An 18,887-nucleotide genomic window follows, 5' to 3' on the forward strand; every position below is an offset into this window, starting at 1 on the left:
AACTGAACACTGTGACCTCTTTTTTTTTTCTTCTAATTTTTACTATGTTTTTATTTCATACTTATCTTGTCATGCACAGTCTCTGGAGCGCAACAGTAAGAAGCATTTTGTACAAAAGTATTCTGTACTTCTGTATGACAACTATTAAAGAAACTTGAAGAAACTTGAATACAGTTTTGCAGAAAGGGAAAGGATTGGAGGAGGCAGAGACCAGGATTGAAGCTTGGAGAGGGAGTTTACTGTAGAATCCAGTGCAATACAAAAAACATACAGAAACTACTTAACAACCTGCTCAACAAAACAACAAACACTAACACTTACTATAGGAACATACAGAAACTACTTAACAACCTGCTCAACAAAACAACAAACACTAACACTTACTATAGGATGACAGCACAATACGGCGTGGACAGGAAACGGGAAAGGAGACAGGAGGAATGTCGCCACAAACATCTCAGCAACCACAGGCAATAAATACAGCTCCTAATTAACGTTATTAGTAATGGACGACAGCTGGGGGGAGAAGGCATAAGAACTAATACAACAATCAACACAAAGGAACTAGAACTAGGCTATATAACACACAGAATCAGAGATACAAACACAGAGAACAACCTAAACAGCTAACAATTGTAATATCAACAAACAATGTAATGACAGCATACTGTTAAGGATATTTATCATTACAGCGTGTATTGATTGTTTGTGACCAGTAGAGGGTGGTAGACCAATGTTGGGTGGAGAGCCAATGTTGGGTGGAGGGCATTGCCCACTGTTAGGTGGAGGGCACTGCCCAATGTTACCATCCTGCCCAGTCCAGCCAGGACCGGGCCTAGGATCGTGACAGTACCCCCCCCTCAACGGGGGGCTTCCAGACCCCCGAAAACAACGTCCATAAGCAGGTGAGGGAGGAAGCCGGAACCCCGGAGAGGACCCAGGGAGAGGACCCGAAGAAGAGGGACCGGGAGGCTGAGCGAAAAACCCAGGAGGGGCATAGCAGCCAGGGGGGTTGAAAACGGGCGCAGATGCCCGGAGAGGGGGGGTGGGGACGGGAACAGAGGCCTGGGGAGGGGGACTGGACCTGGGAACAGAGGCTTGACGAGGAGGGGTGGGAACGGGCACCGAGACCCGGGGAGGGGGCAGAACCTGAGAACAGAGGTCCGACGAGGGGGGGTGGGGATGGGCACCGAGACCCGGGGAGGGGGACTGGACCTGGGAACAGAGGCCTGACAAGGGGGGGTGGGGACAGGTGTAGAAGCCCGGGAAGGGGAGCCGGCCCCCGGGGTCAGATCCCGGATGAGAGGCCCTCCAGCCGCCGGACTAGGGACCGGTTCGCGAGAGCCGGAACGGAGGTGCGGCGGCGACGACCCCCGGAGCAGGATCCCACGCAGGCCCCGGCGAAGACCACGGCGAGGACCAGGACGCCGATCACGGCGCAGAGCAGGACCAGATGGGGAGCCAGGATCCGTTGAGGAGCCGGGAGCCGGCACGGCAGTCGGACCAGGTGTAGAGGCCGGGCAGGGCGTGGAGACCGGACCGGTCTCGGCGGCGAGGCGTGGTGTAGGATCCGGGGATGAGGAGCCAGGATCCGTCGAGGAGCCGGGAGCCAGCACGGCAGCCGGACCAGGTGTAGAGGCCGGGCAGGGCGTGGAGACCGGATCGGTCTTGGCGGCGAGGCATGGTGTAGGATCCGGGGATGAGGAGCCAGGACCCAGAGCAGAGGCTGGACTGGGCGTGGAAGCTGGACCAGCTGTGGAGGCCTTGCTAGCCATACTAGCCTCTGGGGCTAGGCTAACTGTGGGCCCTGGACTCACTGTGGGAACTGTGCTAGCTGGGAATGCCTGGCTAGCTGCCGAGGCTAAGCTAACAGTCGGGGAGAGCCTAGCAGCTCCTGTCCTGATAGCCCTCCTAGGCCTGTTAGCTGCAGAGACCTGACTATCTTGGGACATCTGGTCCGTCTCAGTTACTAGGCTCACCCTGAACCTGGAGCCTAGTCTAGCAGTGAGCGTCTGGTTAGCTACTGTAGCGGGGCTAACAGGCGGAGCTGTGCTAACTGGGGACGGCCGATTAGTTATAGGGACGGAGCTAACGGGCGGAGCTATGTTAGCTGTGGACGTCTGGCTAGCTGTATGAGCGGAGCTAATGGGTGGAGCTGTACCAACTGGAGACGTCTGGCCATCTATAGTGGCGGAGCTAACAGGCGGAGCTGTGCTAACTGATGAAGGCCAGTTAGCTATTGACACAAAGCTAACGGGCGGAGCTATGTTAGCTGTGGACGTCAGAACAGCGATGGACACCCGAACAGCCTCAACGGCTGTGGGGGGCTCTAGGCTGGCCGTAAGCCTGAGAACAGTCGGCAGGCTAGCTACCCTAGCCTCCGGCTTATGCTTCTCCATGAGGACAGCAATATGTTCAGCCATCTCCCACATCGCTGGCTGCAGTGTCGGATTCTCCGTGGCGACCTGGTCGATATTCCGGAACAGGAACCCCCACTTGGCCAGTGAGTAGTGCTTCATGTCTCCGGCCATCAGGCTCTGGACGACCCGAATGGTATCGCTTGCCCTCTTTGCTGTATTCATTACTGGTGGCGACATTCTGTTACGGTGGAGGTAGGTAGAATACAGTTTTGCAGAAAGGGAAAGGATTGGAGGAGGCAGAGACGAGGATTGAAGCTTGGAGAGGGAGTTTACTGTAGAATCCAGTGCAATACAAATAACATACAGAAACTACTTAACAACCTGCTCAACAAAACAACAAACACTAACACTTACTATAGGAACATACAGAAACTACTTAACAACCTGCTCAACAAAACAACAAACACTAACACTTACTATAGGATGACAGCACAATACGGCGTGGACAGGAAACGGGAAAGGAGACAGGAGGAATGTCGCCACAAACATCTCAGCAACCACAGGCAATAAATACAGCTCCTAATTAACGTTAATTAGTAATGGACGACAGCTGGGGGGAGAAGGCATAAGAACTAATACAACAATCAACACAAAGGAACTAGAACTAGGCTATATAACACACAGAATCAGAGATACAAACACAGAGAACAACCTAAACAGCTAACAATTGTAATATCAACAAACAATGTAATGACAGCATACTGTTAAGGATATTTATCATTACAGTGTGTATCGATTGTTTGTGACCACTAGAGGGTGGTAGACCAATGTTGGGTGGAGAGCCAATGTTGGGTGGAGGGCATTGCCCACTGTGAGGTGGAGGGCACTGCCCAATGTTACCATCCTGCCCAGTCCAGCCAGGACCGGGCCTAGGATCGTGACACCTAAGTGCCACTGGACCAGTGTTTCCTACAGTAACAGCCCTTTCTCTGATGGGCCCCAGTAGACAAGGGTACAAGTCATGTTGTCAGTATGAGTCAGAGCGAGAAAAGGTTTAGGGAACCCGTCTTCTAGAGAGCTATAGTATAGGTAAGGCAGACAGACTTACTGACAGCCATCCTGCCCCAACTGAAAGAGAGAAGGAGGGCATTCCCATAAATCCTAGAGAAGAGCTGATAAAGAGACTGTGGTTTATTACCATAAACCCTAGTGAGGACAGTGGCTTTGGCTGGGAGTCACACAGGATTGAATCACCCTGATTGGCCCAGGGTACGAGCAGATATGACCAGAATCACCCTGATTGGCCCAGGGTACGAGCAGATATGACCAGAATCACCCTGATTGGCCCAGGGTACTAGCAGATATGACCAGAATCACCCTGATTGGCCCAGGGTACGAGCAGATATGAACAGAATCACTCTGATTGGCCCAGGGTACTAGCAGATATGACCAGAATCACCCTGATTGGCCCAGGGTACGAGCAGATATGACCAGAATCACCCTGATTGGCCCAGGGTACTAGCAGATATGACCAGAATCACTCTGATTGGCCCAGGGTACGAGCAGATATGACCAGAATCACCCTGATTGGCCCTGGGTACGAGCAGATATGACCAGAATCACCCTGATTGGCCCAGGGTACTAGCAGATATGACCAGAATCACCCTGATTGGCCCAGGGTACGAGCAGATATGACCAGAATCACCCTGATTGGCCCAGGGTACTAGTAGATATGACCAGAATCACCCTGATTGGCCCAGGGTACGAGCAGATATGACCAGAATCACCCTGATTGGCCCAGGGTACTAGCAGATATGACCAGAATCACCCTGATTGGCCCAGGGTACTAGCAGATAAGAGGTTATTGCATGACAACTAGTGAGGCAGTGCTTCACTAGTAATATACAATTTTTTTTAATTATTATTCATATTCATATACATATTCTTTTATTATTATTATTATTATTAGAAATAGTTTCCTCTGTAAAAAAAAACAATGCCAGTGAATTCTTTTTTTCTTCAAAAATGTCCAAGTGACAGCTCTGAGCTCTCTGACCTGGCCTGATCCCATAACACATTTGATGGCCAGCTGTCAATCACTCACTGCAAAAAAAGTGCACAGGCTTGGCTTAAGAATATAATTATCCAATCAAAATAGGGTATTTGAGTATAAAAAAGGCGGGTAGTGAGGTTTAGCGCACTTGATTGATTGGCGTTCACGCCGTGCCACATTGTGTTGACAAACTTAAGATCCAATCAGAGATTGGCGCCAGCTAATGAGACGGCGCTGCGGCTGGACCCTATTGACTGTGTGCAATTTGTCTTGAAAGAGACTGACATAGAAAAGAAGAGATTAATTTGCCTAATATAATAATAATAATAATAATAATAATAATAATAATAATAATAATAATAATAATAATAATAATAATAATAATAATAATAATAAAATAATAATAATAATAATAATAATAATAATAATAATAATAATAATAATAATAATTATATTTTAAGATCTTTATTCAATTGTTGAACTTCATCAACTTATTGTGCACTGCATCGTTTGATGATATATATATATATTTTTTATCTCAGTTGAAGACAGTAGTGTAGTTCACGTGAACGTGCCGTCTTGGACTCTGTAAGCTAACTTGTTGTAGCTAGCTACTAGCTTAGCAAGCTAGTAGTTTAGTAAGCTCCTGTCCTGTCTTTCTCAATTTTTGTTCCCAAAGTCATCGAAACGTTCGCCCAGAGGAAGAACCGCTATGCTGCCTTCCTCTTCATGTGAGCAGCACACAGCTTTGGTGAGTGAGTGCTACTGCTTTCTGCAGACATTTCCAGACTATCTTAGTTGGCAACTTGGTCCATATAGGGGCTTTATGCGAGTGCGTGACGCGAAGAATTCCCCTCTGCAGTCTGTAAGCATCCAGTTTATGGAGGAGACCAGACTTACAACGGAGGAGACCAGCGCTGCTCAAGCATGCAATTATGACTTTTGAAGAGAAAAGGATTATTATTGCAAGAGGACGTCCAACTCCCGAACTTGTTGTCGGACAGCGGCGTTTGACTGCACAGATGCTGCACAGATTAGAATGAAGACATCCGACAGCTTTTATGACAAAGTCATCGCAGAATTCACAAAGAATGATCGGAGAATGGACTTCATGTACAAATAAGGTAGGAAGTGTGCATATTTTGAGCATTATTTTGTATATTCGTGTATTGCATTGTAAATAGCTGCTGCGATTTGTTGGCCCGCTGTGGCCGGTGTGTGTGTGTGTGTGTGTGTGTGTGTGTGTGTGTGTGTGTGTGTGTGTGTGTGTGCTCTAGTAATCAATGCTATTGGGTCTGTGCTAAATGACACAGTGAGTGCAGAGGTTTTCTAGCATCAGATGTTGTTTGTAGGCCTGTTTGAAGTGTGAGATGGAGGTTATTGCTCTGATGTGGAATGGGATCTCGTTCCAGATTTTGCTGTTTGTGTGGAAGAATGATCTTAGTCCATAATTATTTGTGTAAGCCGGTAGTGGAACGAGTGCATGTGGGATTGATGTGGTGATACTTCTTGACTTGTAGCCTATTGTGTCTTGGCAGTAAAGCTGTGAGTGTTATTTCTGAGCATAAAATAGAACTTAGTGGCTAGCTTTTTTGTGTAGTTCTGAAAGGTTGTAGCAGGGAAGTGTGAGAGTGCAGTACAGTGGTGAGTCCAGGGTGGACATTTACCATGCATTTTATAAGCTCTTTTTGCATGACATTGCAAAAAAAATGCATGTAGATGTGTTTGAAACAGTGAGGATGAGAAATGGTCTGATCTTGCTGTAAACAAATAGTTTTTTGCCTTCTTGACTAAGCTATTGTGTTGTGATGTGTGTAAGTGAGGTGTGTGTCAAGAGTTACTCCAAGGTATTTATTACTAGTGCCTGTTGTCTTTAACTGTAGTGTCTGTCTGCTGTCTTCATAACCACACTGTGTCTGTACTTCTTTATTAATATTTTTTTTATCTCTCCCGTCCTCCCCAATTTTTGAACTCACCAGCCACTACTGACACACACATTGGGGGATGTTTTATAAATATAATATAATATAATAATTTGTGCTTCACCAAAAAAATTGGCCAGCAGCCGCCACTGGTGTGCACACACATACATAATAAACACACACAGATGTCTATTCTTATTGCAATAACCATTTATTGTTCTCATCAGACAGATCTTTACAGTACAAAACAGAGGGTACGCTAACAGGATCAAAGTGAATGTGTTTGAACCTCAGATGCTGCTTTTTCCTATTCACACATCAGTCAACTGTCCTGTCTGTCTCCCTGTAACAGAAGACGTTTGGTGGTGGTTTACTGTCCTGTCTGTGTCCCTGTAACAGGAGTCTTTTGGTGGTGGATTACTGTCCTGTCTGTCTTCCTGTAACAGGAGTCTTTTGGTGATGGATTACTGTCCTGTCTGTGTCCCTGTAACGGAAGTCTTTTGGTGGTGGATTACTGTCCTGTCTGTGTCCCTGTAACAGGAGTCTTTTGGTGGTGGATTGCTGTCCTGTCTATCCCTGTAACAGGAGTCTTTTGGTGGTGGATTACATTTCACATTGTGATCGAATATGAATATCTGTATAACACTTTACATATACTGTATATCCATTAAGCACCATAAGTAAAGTGTTACCAAATGTTTTTAACCCATGGAGTATAGGACACAAGCCTCAAAGGAGGCGTTAAAGCAGGGCTGTTGATGCAGAACTAACCGGGAGAGCGTTTCTAAGAATTGGCAGAATTAAACGTTTGCACCCACACAGTATAAATATTGTTTATCATTATTTGCTATCACATGATATGATATACTGTAGATGGGTATGTATATAATGTAAAATATTATAATTACTGGTATACAGTTTTAATTTCCTTTAAATCAATGGTGAGATGCAAACTTTTCACAAGTACAATTTCTTAGTAAATACCTACCTCACTTTCCTAACAAGTCATAACTATTGCCAACCAAATGTTGGTAATACATCTTGTAGATATCAGAATGCACCACCATGGGGCGGCTGGGTGGCGTAACGGAGAGAATGCACCACCATGAAGGGTTTATATCCTGATGAACTGTGTGGTAGAACCTGCAGAAGGCCCTCGTCATGCATCTCCAGGATCTCACTGCTACAATAGAACTGCAGCGATCACTACAACCCATTCATTTCTTCAAAGGACGTCACATGGAACTGAACTGGAAATAACACAGATCTTGTGTTCCTTAACCCTTTCACTACCACCCTACAGAAGGTTAACCCTTTCACTATCACACTACATACGGTTAACCGTCTGTAATGTGCTAGTGAAAGGGTTAACGTTAGGTTATGACTATAACCAAGTTCTGTTAGTTAGGGGCGATGCTTGGCATCGCTACTGCACTATCTCGCGTACGTGCACGCATACTGAATAAACCACAAATGTACCTCTAATACCAGTATTAGTCTGACCACACCCCTCATCAGCTTACCTTCATAAGCAGGTGTGTGGTCACCTGCTCTCCTCCTTCCCAAGCTTTCACCACAAGGTGAGGACAAGGGCTGCAGCGGCGTCCGATGCCAAGCATCGCCCCTAACTAACAGAACTTGGTTATAGTCATAACCTAACGTTCTGTATCGTTAGTGGCTTAGCTTGGCATCGCTACTGCACAAGGGAGGCCAAGCGGAGCCACTTGGCTGACAAATACACCCCGCTGACAGCCCCCCAAAACCATCAGAACAGGGAGGGCCGAGCCCCCCCGACCCCCCCTAATGGAGGGTAGCCCCCCTATTAGGGACGTCACGGGAGGGCGACGGACCCGACCGTGCGAAGAGGCACTCAAGCAACTCAACGCACAGGGTGAGCAGACCGTGGCTTGACCCCACGACTACACACACGCACAACCCGCATGCCACCCGGGAACGAACGGAGGAACAACCTCGTTACTGCCCCCAGAATCACGGGGTCAAGGGCAAACCCAACCCCGTGGCAAGGCCGTAGCAGCGGAGCACGAAGGAAGACCCAGACCCACCAAAAGGACTGGACTCCCTGGAATGGGGGCCCGGAGAAGTCCATGATGCCAGCATCAAGACCCCACCAGGTGGGCACGTAGTGCCCCGCCCCCCACATCGCCAGCGTATTCGGACAAAGGCCCCTCAGTTACTGCACCTGGTATTCCCAGGCGGAACCAACCAGGCCAGAACCTGCCCAGCTTCCGAGATCGGACGAGACCGGGCGTGTTCAGGTCGGTATGGCCGTAAGCCGAGCGGGCCCCGTCCCCCCAATAGTACACCGCCTGGCACACTGACCCTGCAGAATAGGCAGTCAGCATGGCCGTAAGCACACAAAAAAGGTTAACCAACGGAAGCAGGCAGCGCACCGGGGAAAAACCAGGCAACAGGCTGTTAACCCTAGCCTGGAGACTGCGGACGAGACAGGCGCCAGAGGGGACAGCTGAACACAGCCGCCCCGGCGGAAGGAGCGTAAGCTGGCGGTGTTGCATGACCAAGCCTCCATTTAACAACCCCCACCCAGAGGGGTCGAGGCAGAGAAGGCTGACACGATTGGCAGACGTCATGAACGTGCAGGGGCACCCTCAAACGGTGAACCCGGGAGTTGACACTGCTCCAACACACCAGGGAATCAACCACCTCGGTGTTACCCAATGCGGTGGTTGTTCCTATAACCCCTCAATAAAAAACTCCAAAACACACCTGCGGGTATACACCGGCTATACCGCAGTACAAGTGTTTCAGTTTCCAAAAAGGGTTAACCCAGGCCTACGGGTCGCAAACATCACTTCGGACCGGGCCTGGCGGTACGGGAAGCACAGGGTCACCAGAGGAGGTCAAAAAACCACCCCCACAGGCCCCTCTTCGCCATGCGTGAGAGAGGAGCGAAAAATAATGGAGAACCAGCCCCTAAGCACACCGCACCTGGTATTCCCCGGCGGTCTCCCAACCAAGTACTAACCAGGACCAACCTGTGTAGCGGCCGAGATCCGACGAGATCGAGCGCGTACAGAATGGCATGGCTGTAAGCCATGACGACAGTGCTGAGTAAAAACATACCCAACCAGGGTCTCCATAGCGCTTAACCCTGTGACACCCAGACCGACCTGGCATTTTTCCCCCTGAAAAAAGCCCAAGTCCCTCAGGGTACCAGAACAGCAGATCTGCATCCCCGGCGGACAACGGGTTCAACTGATCTGGACCAGCGTGACCAGAACCAGTCCCGTGCCCTAACCACGCCGACATGCCTACTCCAGGAGAAGGGCAGATATGCGTGTTGATCTTAACATGAAAAGAAGGCGCCACCCAGACGTTGGGACGAACCGCGCCTGGTGGCCCACCCCAAGGGCGTGAGACCCCACTACATATGTTCAGATCCATCCCGTCATCATCCCCCAGACATGAACGAGAATCCGTCGACAACCCACCCAGGTCATGGGATGTGGTCGCCGGAAGAGGAAAAACCCCCATCTCAGTTGCTTTATAAAAACGCTGTTTCAACCACAAGCAACTAAGGCGTGCCAGTCAATCGCCTGTTTACAGCGAGCTAGCACTATACGTGCGTCGGGACACACCCCCATCAATGAACAGGCTATTTAGACCTGTCATTGAATCCCCAAGGCGCCCAGGGGAACGACAAGAGGGGTGTGACACTCCCTAACTCCAACACTTCTGGAATAGAAAGAAGGAAGCATCAACAGTATGTATCCCAGTCTACACAGCCGGGGTAAAAAATGTTCACATTTTTACATCCCACCACCCTCCCATAGGAAAGAGACGGGGATCCCCAGAGAGACTTCCCACGCGAGCTGTACAGATTGAAAAGAATATATTGCACCTTGAGCCATGTAAAAAACTGGTTTTAGGGCCTCCGGGGAAGAGGCACCGAACCCATACACACTCAATAAACGAATTGAATCGAATATACATACAATAGAAAAGGACCCTTCTAGAGGGTCCACTCACTTTGACAATCTGAGGAGGAAGGCTCTGTACTCTGATGGAGGCTTCCTCACATGGAAGAAGGAGTCCGAACTCACAGAAGGCCTGAGTAGGCGCTTGGTGAGGAGGAGCCCTGACCACCCCCCCTGAAAACAGATCCATCACATGGACCTGAACAGCACACGGAAGTCCTACCAACAGAGACGCGCACGGTGACGTACTCTATGGCGGGGGAATTCCTGCGGTGCACACGCCCAATATACCAGGCCGTGGGACCAGGAACTCCCCCCCCCCCCCCCCCCCCCCCCCCCCCCCCGTAACGTGCCGAACCGCCACGTGACGGGAACCTTGAAGGACAGGGGGTGTACCCCTGACCGACAGAACAATGGGGAGAGGAAAGGTTACCAGTTCACCCCTTTACGACCCCACACCCATGATACGACTTAACGACAAAAAGAGAATATGACACAGTCATAGTCAGCTCTATGAAGCGTTTCACAGCTCCACACAGCGCACGAGCTAACCTGCTATCTGATTTTTACTAAGGAAAAACACAGAATAGAGAGGGCTCTAAGAACCCCGGTCCAACATACACATGTGCTTCTGTGGCCAGTACAACCCAGTTGTAGGTCACATGACACACACAACCCATCATCACCTACAAAAAATGGCAAAAACACTCAACAGAGGAACGCCGTTTTTTTCACAATGAGAGAATACATCATTCTTGATTAGTATCGACCACAGGCCTTGCTAAGCACACATGACAGCAACCAAACCAATTTCCCTTTAGGAAATAAGTTTCTCCAGCAGATTTAGCACAACCTCAGCAATCAAGCTGAGAGTTACATCGTATCCCTACCACACAAAAGACACAATTAATGCACAACATGTCTGATAGGAGGTGATAAAGTCCCCAGGGAACCGGGGGGGGAAACACAATCCTCCTATTTTACCCTCAATACGGCCAGTTAAAACAGGAAAACCTGTTAATGTGTGAACTCACTGTTCATTGTCATTACAGTCTGAGAAAGAACATTCTTTTACTCACTCGTCACCAAGCATAGCTTCATAGGTTAGTTGCCTTAGTAGTGAGTACACGGTACACATAAACACCATGATGTTTCTCACACAACAACCAGATCAATACATCACGATCTGCACGGAGAAGCTAACTGCCAGTGACAAAAACAGCTCACACACAACCCGCAACGTATCTCAAATGCATTGCAACAACACACGTTTTGGGAAAAAACACCGTTATTCACAATACATTTAGCAAGGTAAAACCAGAAGACGTGTTATGAGGTCTGGCCAACCCCGTACCTGCCCGGAACGCAGATCAGCGAAGTGCAGTCACAAGCCACCGTAGAACACAGCCGTCCCGTGTTGTTCGATCCGGGCAGCGTCGCCGCTCCACCAGTCGCTACAGTCCTCTTTGTTGACGCAATCCCCGTCTAGGCTCAGGCAGGGTCGACGAACATCCCCTGTCAAGGATGACGTCGTGGTCAAGAGTGTAAAACATGTTAAAAATCAAAGCACGTTCAACAGAATAGCATCAAGCTAACGGCTGCTCCAACCGTTCGGGTGCTATTGCTTCCGCTCGCGAGACGCCGATCTACGACGCACGCGATCAGGAGCGAGCTCCCGGCGGCGCGCGAGAAGCCAAGCTACCCCGCGCCAGGCCACCGACCGGCTAACCGTAAGCTATGAACATGTAAACAATGACATAACACTCACCCAGACAGGCCGCCGTTCTGAACCCTCCTCACTTTTTAAGAGAAAAGAGAAAACAAGACGTCAACACCGCTTCACAACGGTGACATTAACACGTCCGGCGGAATCAGCACAGTACCAACTGGCCTGTATAGCTGACTTTGAACATGAATCTGCCGCTATCGCACATTACATGCACATATCCCCTCGTGAAGGAATACTCTCATTTGGATATGAAAGATGGGGTCTTAACACGGTGACAGAGAGAATCCACTCGTCCAGAACACACAGGGATCACCAGTGTCAATGGTCGCGGCCCACTAGTTAAAACTATAATGGTCGCCAGACCAAGGCCTTCTGTCGCCTAGACGGCTAAACAAAGGACCCTAGCCTGGGGCCGGTTTCCATAAACTTTGTCAAGTAGCCCCCATAGCACTAACAGACAAGTGGAGCCCGCCAGCAAACACTACTCACCCAACCTGGAACGCACCGCTCCTCACAACAGCGGCATGTCCGACAGTTCAGCTGTGGCCTGACAGGTTTCACCCCAACAAACACAGCAAGGAACTGCAGTTGAGAAGCATGCAGCGGCGTGCTCCCAATACGAAAACCGGTGGAGGGTTTGTAGAATGATCATCATCTTCTAGACACTCCAGTACGAAGACAATATCGCCGTATTTTCTCGAAAATAGTGAGAGAGAAAATAAAGATATGATGTCAACGTATCCTTGTTTCCCAAGCTGTTCCTAATCCAATTTCTTCCATCATGGTGTCAAGTGTGGGGATCTACCGAGGCACCTCTTCCTTGTGGTGAAAGCGAGAAGGAGGAGAGCAGGTGACCACACACCTGCTTATGAAGGTAAGCTGATGAGGGGTGTGGTCAGACTAATACTGGTATTAGAGGTACATTTGTGGTTTATTCAGTACGCGTGCACGTACGCGAGATAGTGCAGTAGCGATGCCAAGCTAAGCCACTAACGATACAGAACCTTCTGTAGTGTGGTTGTGAAAGGGTTAACCCTTTGTCGTGTGGCAGTGAAAGGGTTAACCTTCTGTATTGTCGCAATGAAAGGGTTAACCCGTTGGTAGTGAAAGGGTTAAATAACTGGCTGTCAGAAGATGAGACATGAGCCTCTGGAGGGTTGACCGGAGTGCAAATCGACCTGATTGGAGGATCAAGAAAAGCGGGCAGGGTTTGAGAATAGGTCAATTTTAATTTTCCAAACAATTCGTCACAGGTTGAGCGACAGTAGGTGGACGGACACATTATGTATCTTATGAGCTGCACTGCAAAAAAGAGACCAGTTTAGCAAGATATTTTATCTTGTTTTCAGACTCATCTATTTCTCATATGACTCATTATGTCAGGTTACTGCATTAGAAGATCGTTTTGCTTGTTTTAAGGAATTGTACTTATTTCATTATTAAAGAACTAGTTTTAAGATATTTACTTAAAACAAGTTTGTTATTTGAAGAATAATTTTTTCTTGCTTACTTAGTCATCATTTCTATAAACAAGTCATAATATTGTGCTACAAGTACACATTTTCTTAAACCCGGAGAATTATCTGCCACCTCAGTAAGAAACCTTGTCATATCTTTTAATAAGCACGGTGAGTCTAAAACAAGATGAATCCACTCGCTAAACATGTCCCACTTTCTTTGCAGCGTGTGTAAGTGACGTCTTCTTTCGCCTCTATACGATGGCCCATAACAGCCTGTGAGTCGGCCACGGTCCAATCACAAACCAGTGTTAGTTCAGAGTGGGTCAACACCTTCATACACACTGCCTTCCATGGTCATCATTATAAACACAATGTCAGTCACGTTACCAAATGTCTCCACTGCTGGAGAGTGTGATGCTTGTGTAAAAACCACGTTCTCAATACAAAAAAGAGCTTATTTACAAAACCTTACAAACAGGTTTGACTGTAAGAAAGTGGGATAGGAGTAGGAGGGGGGGGGGGGTACCGTTGGTAAGAGGGAAGGGGAGGTGTGTGTGGACTGTAATGTTTTTAATTGAGTGTGTGTGTGTGTGTGTGTGTGTGTGTGTGTGCAAGTGTGCTTGTTGTGGTGTAAGAGAAGTGTATGTGTGTATGCTCTAGTATAGGGAAACCTTACACAGCACAGTGATGGATACTAACAACACTGAACAGTGAACCAACAGAGGCTGTAGAAAGAAAGGGATAGAGGTGGGGAGGTGTGTGTGTAGAGAGAGAGGACGAGAGAGAGAGTGACAGAGATAGTGACAGAGAGAGTGACAGAGAGAGAGAAAGAGAGAGAGGGAGAGAGAAAAGGACCAATGAAGTGTGCAAATCAAAATCAGCAAAACTGTGATGCCACGTAAAACGACAGCGCCGCTTATTATGGCAAACGCACCATATATACACATCAATCAATCAGTCAATCAACAAATGAGATCTCATAAATTAATCACAATAAATACATGAGTTGGCCGTGAACCTGTGGTCGATGTTTTCCTCAAGCAACAGTGAAACAGGATTACCCCCCCCTCCCCCCAAATGTCCCAATCCATTCCAAAGGTGATCCATGCCATTCCGGGCCATTCCAAAGTGATATGTGGAATAAAAAAATATAAGAAATATTTTGTCTGTTGGCATGACTGGTAACCAAGGTAACCAAGGCTCCTGGTCTGTCCCAAATGTGTAGAATACAAATACATACATACATACATAAATAAACAATGTCTGTCCCAAAGATGCAGAATACAAATAAATACATAGATAATGTCTGTCCCAAAGATGTAGTATACAAATAAATAAATACATACATAAATAAATAAATAAATAATGTCTGTCCCAAAGATGTGGAATAGAAACACATGAATAAATAAATACATGTCTGTCCCAGTGTGACATGCACACTTGGCTCGCTGTTCAACCACCTGCAGTTGGCGCTGGTCTCTCTCTTGTTTCCCCCCTCGTGGAATCTATGTCGTATTTGGTGTCGGTTTGGCACAGCTGTGACTGTTTGAGGAAAATAAATAACGAAATAAAAGCGTTGAGCCAAGAGAGAGGGTTCCGTTCCTACTTTCATCCTGTTAGCTTTCGTCTGCTGCCTCTGCTGAGCCATGTGAACCAGATCCTTTGATCCACGCCTTGCCTCCCGCGGGGCTGACTACCGTCCTCTGCTACTCAGAACACAGCCCGGCGTCGGAGAGAGATAGAGAGAAACATGATATCTGTTGCGGAAACAAACTTTGACAGGATCGTCGTGACTTGGGAACAAAGTGACACGTCGATGTGGCTTTTTCGTGTAGGACGATGGCACCTCCGTGCTCTGAAACTTGGAAAACGTTGATATTTTTTATTTCCAAAGCCGATCAAAGCGCCCGCGCCCGGAGCTCAGGTGCTGCACGCTGTGACGAATCCCTGCGCCTCGAAATGACAGGCAGAGGAGACATACTGGCTCTGTTACAGTTTCCTGATTTCTACAAACACGTTTCAGCCCAAATGCACGACACCAGGTACATTTTAAAGAAATAATAATAATCGCAATGTAAATTACGTTATTATCTATCCTTCTACTCTTCACCTGAAAACCCTGCCCCTTTTTTGCTCTCTCCTGCGTTATATCTATTCGCTGAACCCATGGGGGCGAGTGCAGCTCAGATTGCGGCCTGTGTGAAACCATTAAAAAACCCTCAATATACTCGAAAACTGACACGTACACGCACGCGGCTGCAGACACGCTGCACACGCGGCTCTGTTTATAGTCCATTTGTGGCGTCCGGAAGCGTCGCGTCGAGTGCTTTTGTTATGACAGCTGGGCACATGCGCAGTGGCGCGCATATCCACGGAGGTATCCGCGTGGTTACAAAATCTGGCTTGCACACGGACACGGATGCACCAACGCGCATCTGCGGACGCGGGAAGTATATTCGGGCCTTTACAGTGAACATCTAGCCCCGCCTTGGCTTCAGCCACCGCAGTGTTGCACCGGGTTGCTAAACCCAAACTAGCCGGACGCTCCGCACATGGCAACGTGAGTGATCATAATATTATGGGCTATGACCTGTAGGGAGCCACGTGGAGTCTATTGTGTTCCACTGGGTTTCTACTTTGGGCACATTCGTTTTCAGTGTACTGCCACCTTCAGTGAATTATGTCTCTTTGTGGATTGTGTGTGTGTGTGTGTCTGTGTGCGTGTGTGTGTGTGTGTGTGTGTGTGTGTGTGCGTGCTAGGGTGACCAGATGCAAAAAGTCCAAAAGCAGGACAACAGTAAGATTTTGGTGGGACAAAGTGGGACAGATAGATAATGTAAATCTTTTTATTAGAATAACATGGTCTTCACCGAATAGATAAAGGTTAAATAAAAATAAATACAAATTAAATACAGAATTATATCTCTCCACATGCATCTTGGCACTGGCAGCCGGCTTGTTACCACCTAACATCCGTTTTAAATATTAAAACTTTCAGACCAATGTTTTTTTTTTGCTTCGAAAAGAGGGACATCCTCTCAATATGTGGGACATTCGGTCAAATGGTGGGACAGTACAACCAAAAGGGGGACACCTGGTCACCCTAGTGCGTGCGTGTGTGCGTGTGTGTGGAATCTGCATCTGAGAGAGAGGGACAGTTTGCTGCGAGATCGTCCTTCAGAGTTCCCTCTGAGGTTTACAACAACAACACAGGAAGTTCTCAGTGGACGCAGTTTGTTGGAGTTGAACAGATGTCTTTCCCCCTCTGCAGTGCACTGTAGTGCGATATGAGTGAAGACGCGCAGGTGTTGCAAAAGAGAAGGCTTGAAAAAGAAAGGAAAAAAAGATGTACCAAAGATGTACCACATTTTTTTTTAAATTATAATAATAATAATAATCATACCTGACAACACTGAATGTTCAGCATGAGAGCATGAAGTCTGTTTAGTTCACTGGATCAGGTCCAGTTCGTCAGAGAGTTCACCTATCGGTTCCCCGGGGACTTGGGTTTGGGCGAGGGTAAAGGGCAGGGTGTGTGTACAGTGTGTGTACAGTGTGTGTGTGTGCAGGGAGGTCTAGACCTGCGTGGAGTAGGAGCGGTACAGCGTGGCGTAGCGCCCGGCCGGGTGAGCGGCGCAGTGGGCCGAGTGCTGCTGCTGCTGAGGCTGTTGCTCCTCCTCCTCCTCCTCCTCCTCCTCCTCCTGCTGCTGTTCTAGACTTCGCTGGAGATGGAGCGAGACGGTATGAGGACATCGGGGGGCGCGGGGAACCGATAGGGCTGATGGTCATGTGATCTCGGTGAACGGAGACCCCCGCGGAGTCTGCAGGGGGGGGGGGGGGGGGGAGAGGGAGAGAGGGAGAGAGAGATATAGAGGAGAGAGAGAGAGGAAGAGAGAGGGGAAGAGAGAGAGGAAGAGGGAGGAGAAAGAGAGAGGGAGAGAGAGAAAGAGAGGAAGAGGAAGAGGGGGATAAAGAGAGAGAGGAAGAGAGAGGAAGAGGGGGGAGAAAGAGAGAGAGAAAGAGAGAGGAAGAGGGGGGAGAGAGAAAGAGAGAGAGAGAAGGTGAAGAAGGAAAGGAGGAAAAAGTGAAGAAATAATCAAGAAAGATGTTCCGGGGAGTAAGAGAATGAAAGAGAGAGAGAGAGAGAGAGAGAGAGAGAGAGAGAGAGAGAGAGAGAGAGAGAGAGAGAGAGTGCGAGCGTATGGAAAAAATAGATCAATGTAATAGGTGGAGGATTCAAGACGACAACAGAAAAAAGGAAAAGGAAAGGAAGAAGGAGAGAGGAAGTGAGAGGCAGAGCCAAAGAGGTTCAAAGTGGGTTAGAATGGATGAGTGTAGGGGTTGAAGGGCGGGGGGGAGGAGGAGGAGAGTGCAGGATGCTGGAGAGAGTGAGGGGGAAAAACAGTGTGAGAGAGGGAGAGGAGGAAAAAAGTAAGGTGGGAGACAGAGGGGGGGAGAAGAGCCAACCAGGTGAGGGTTAGTGAGGTCAGGTGACACGGACCACAGAGGACACAATAAAGACAAGACATCACTTCAAAGACAGATCTGGGATCAAATCACTTTCATTTCAAAGAAATTCAGGAAGTGGATTTTCCGTTATTTTTTTTTAAATAGGGGGCGACATGTTCTACAGGTAGGTAGAGCAGTCGTCTGGCAATCCGGAGGTTCCCAGTTCGATTCCCGCTCCTCCCGGGCAGCGTGTCGATGTGTCCTTGAGCAAGACACTTAACCCCTAATTGCTCCCGATGAGCAGGTTGGCACCTTGCATGGTCGCCTCCGCCGTCGGTGTGTGAATGTGTGAGTGAATGGGTAAAATGTGAGGAACAAATTGTAAAGCGCTTTGGATAAAAGCGCTATATAAAAAAGCAGCCATTTACCATTTACTGAAAAAAGTTTGTCCCTACATTTTCTTTTTAACTATCCAACACAATGACCAGTACATGAGATGTTCTATCAGCAGCAGGGAGACATTTGATTGGCCAACTGGATGTAATTGTATTATGACATAGGTATTGCTCACAATTGCTCACACAGTGGTGCCCCTGCCTATCTCAAGGAACTCCTCACCCCCCAGTCCTCCTCACGTTCCCTCCGCTCCTCAAAGCCCCCAGGACTAAGCTGCACACCATGGGCGATCGCGCCTTCTGCTCTGCCGCACCCAGACTTTGGAATGCTCTCCCCATCCACCTGAGAGCACCACAATCCGTCGAGGCTTTTAAAAGGGGCCTAAAAACATTTCTTTTTAACAAGGCTTTTGCCTGAATTTTCTTTTACTTTTATTTTTACTTCTATTCATTTTACTATTCTTTTTATTTTATTTTACTCTTAGGTTCTTCCATTTCACTGGTTGTTAGTCTTTTAATTGTTTTTATTAATTTTAAATTGTTTTATTCATTTAACTTTTGTC

The 18,887-nt window shown here is 47.9% G+C and overlaps 1 protein-coding gene across 1 annotated transcript in view; it reads right to left on the reverse strand.

The window, feature by feature from the left end:
* Nucleotides 1–17,192: 17,192 nt before the first annotated feature.
* The window catches only part of plppr2a (phospholipid phosphatase related 2a), a gene marked incomplete at both ends in the record, with an annotated part of 97,904 nt that continues 96,209 nt past the window's right edge, over nucleotides 17,193–18,887 (reverse strand). The window contains 1 exon segment of the mRNA XM_084328658.1: nucleotides 17,193–17,301. Coding sequence (XP_084184784.1) covers nucleotides 17,193–17,301 — 109 coding nt within the window.

Source organism: Notolepis coatsorum (genome assembly GCF_963971535.1).
Source record: "Notolepis coatsorum genome assembly, chromosome: 14".
NCBI lineage: Eukaryota > Metazoa > Chordata > Actinopteri > Aulopiformes > Paralepididae > Notolepis > Notolepis coatsorum.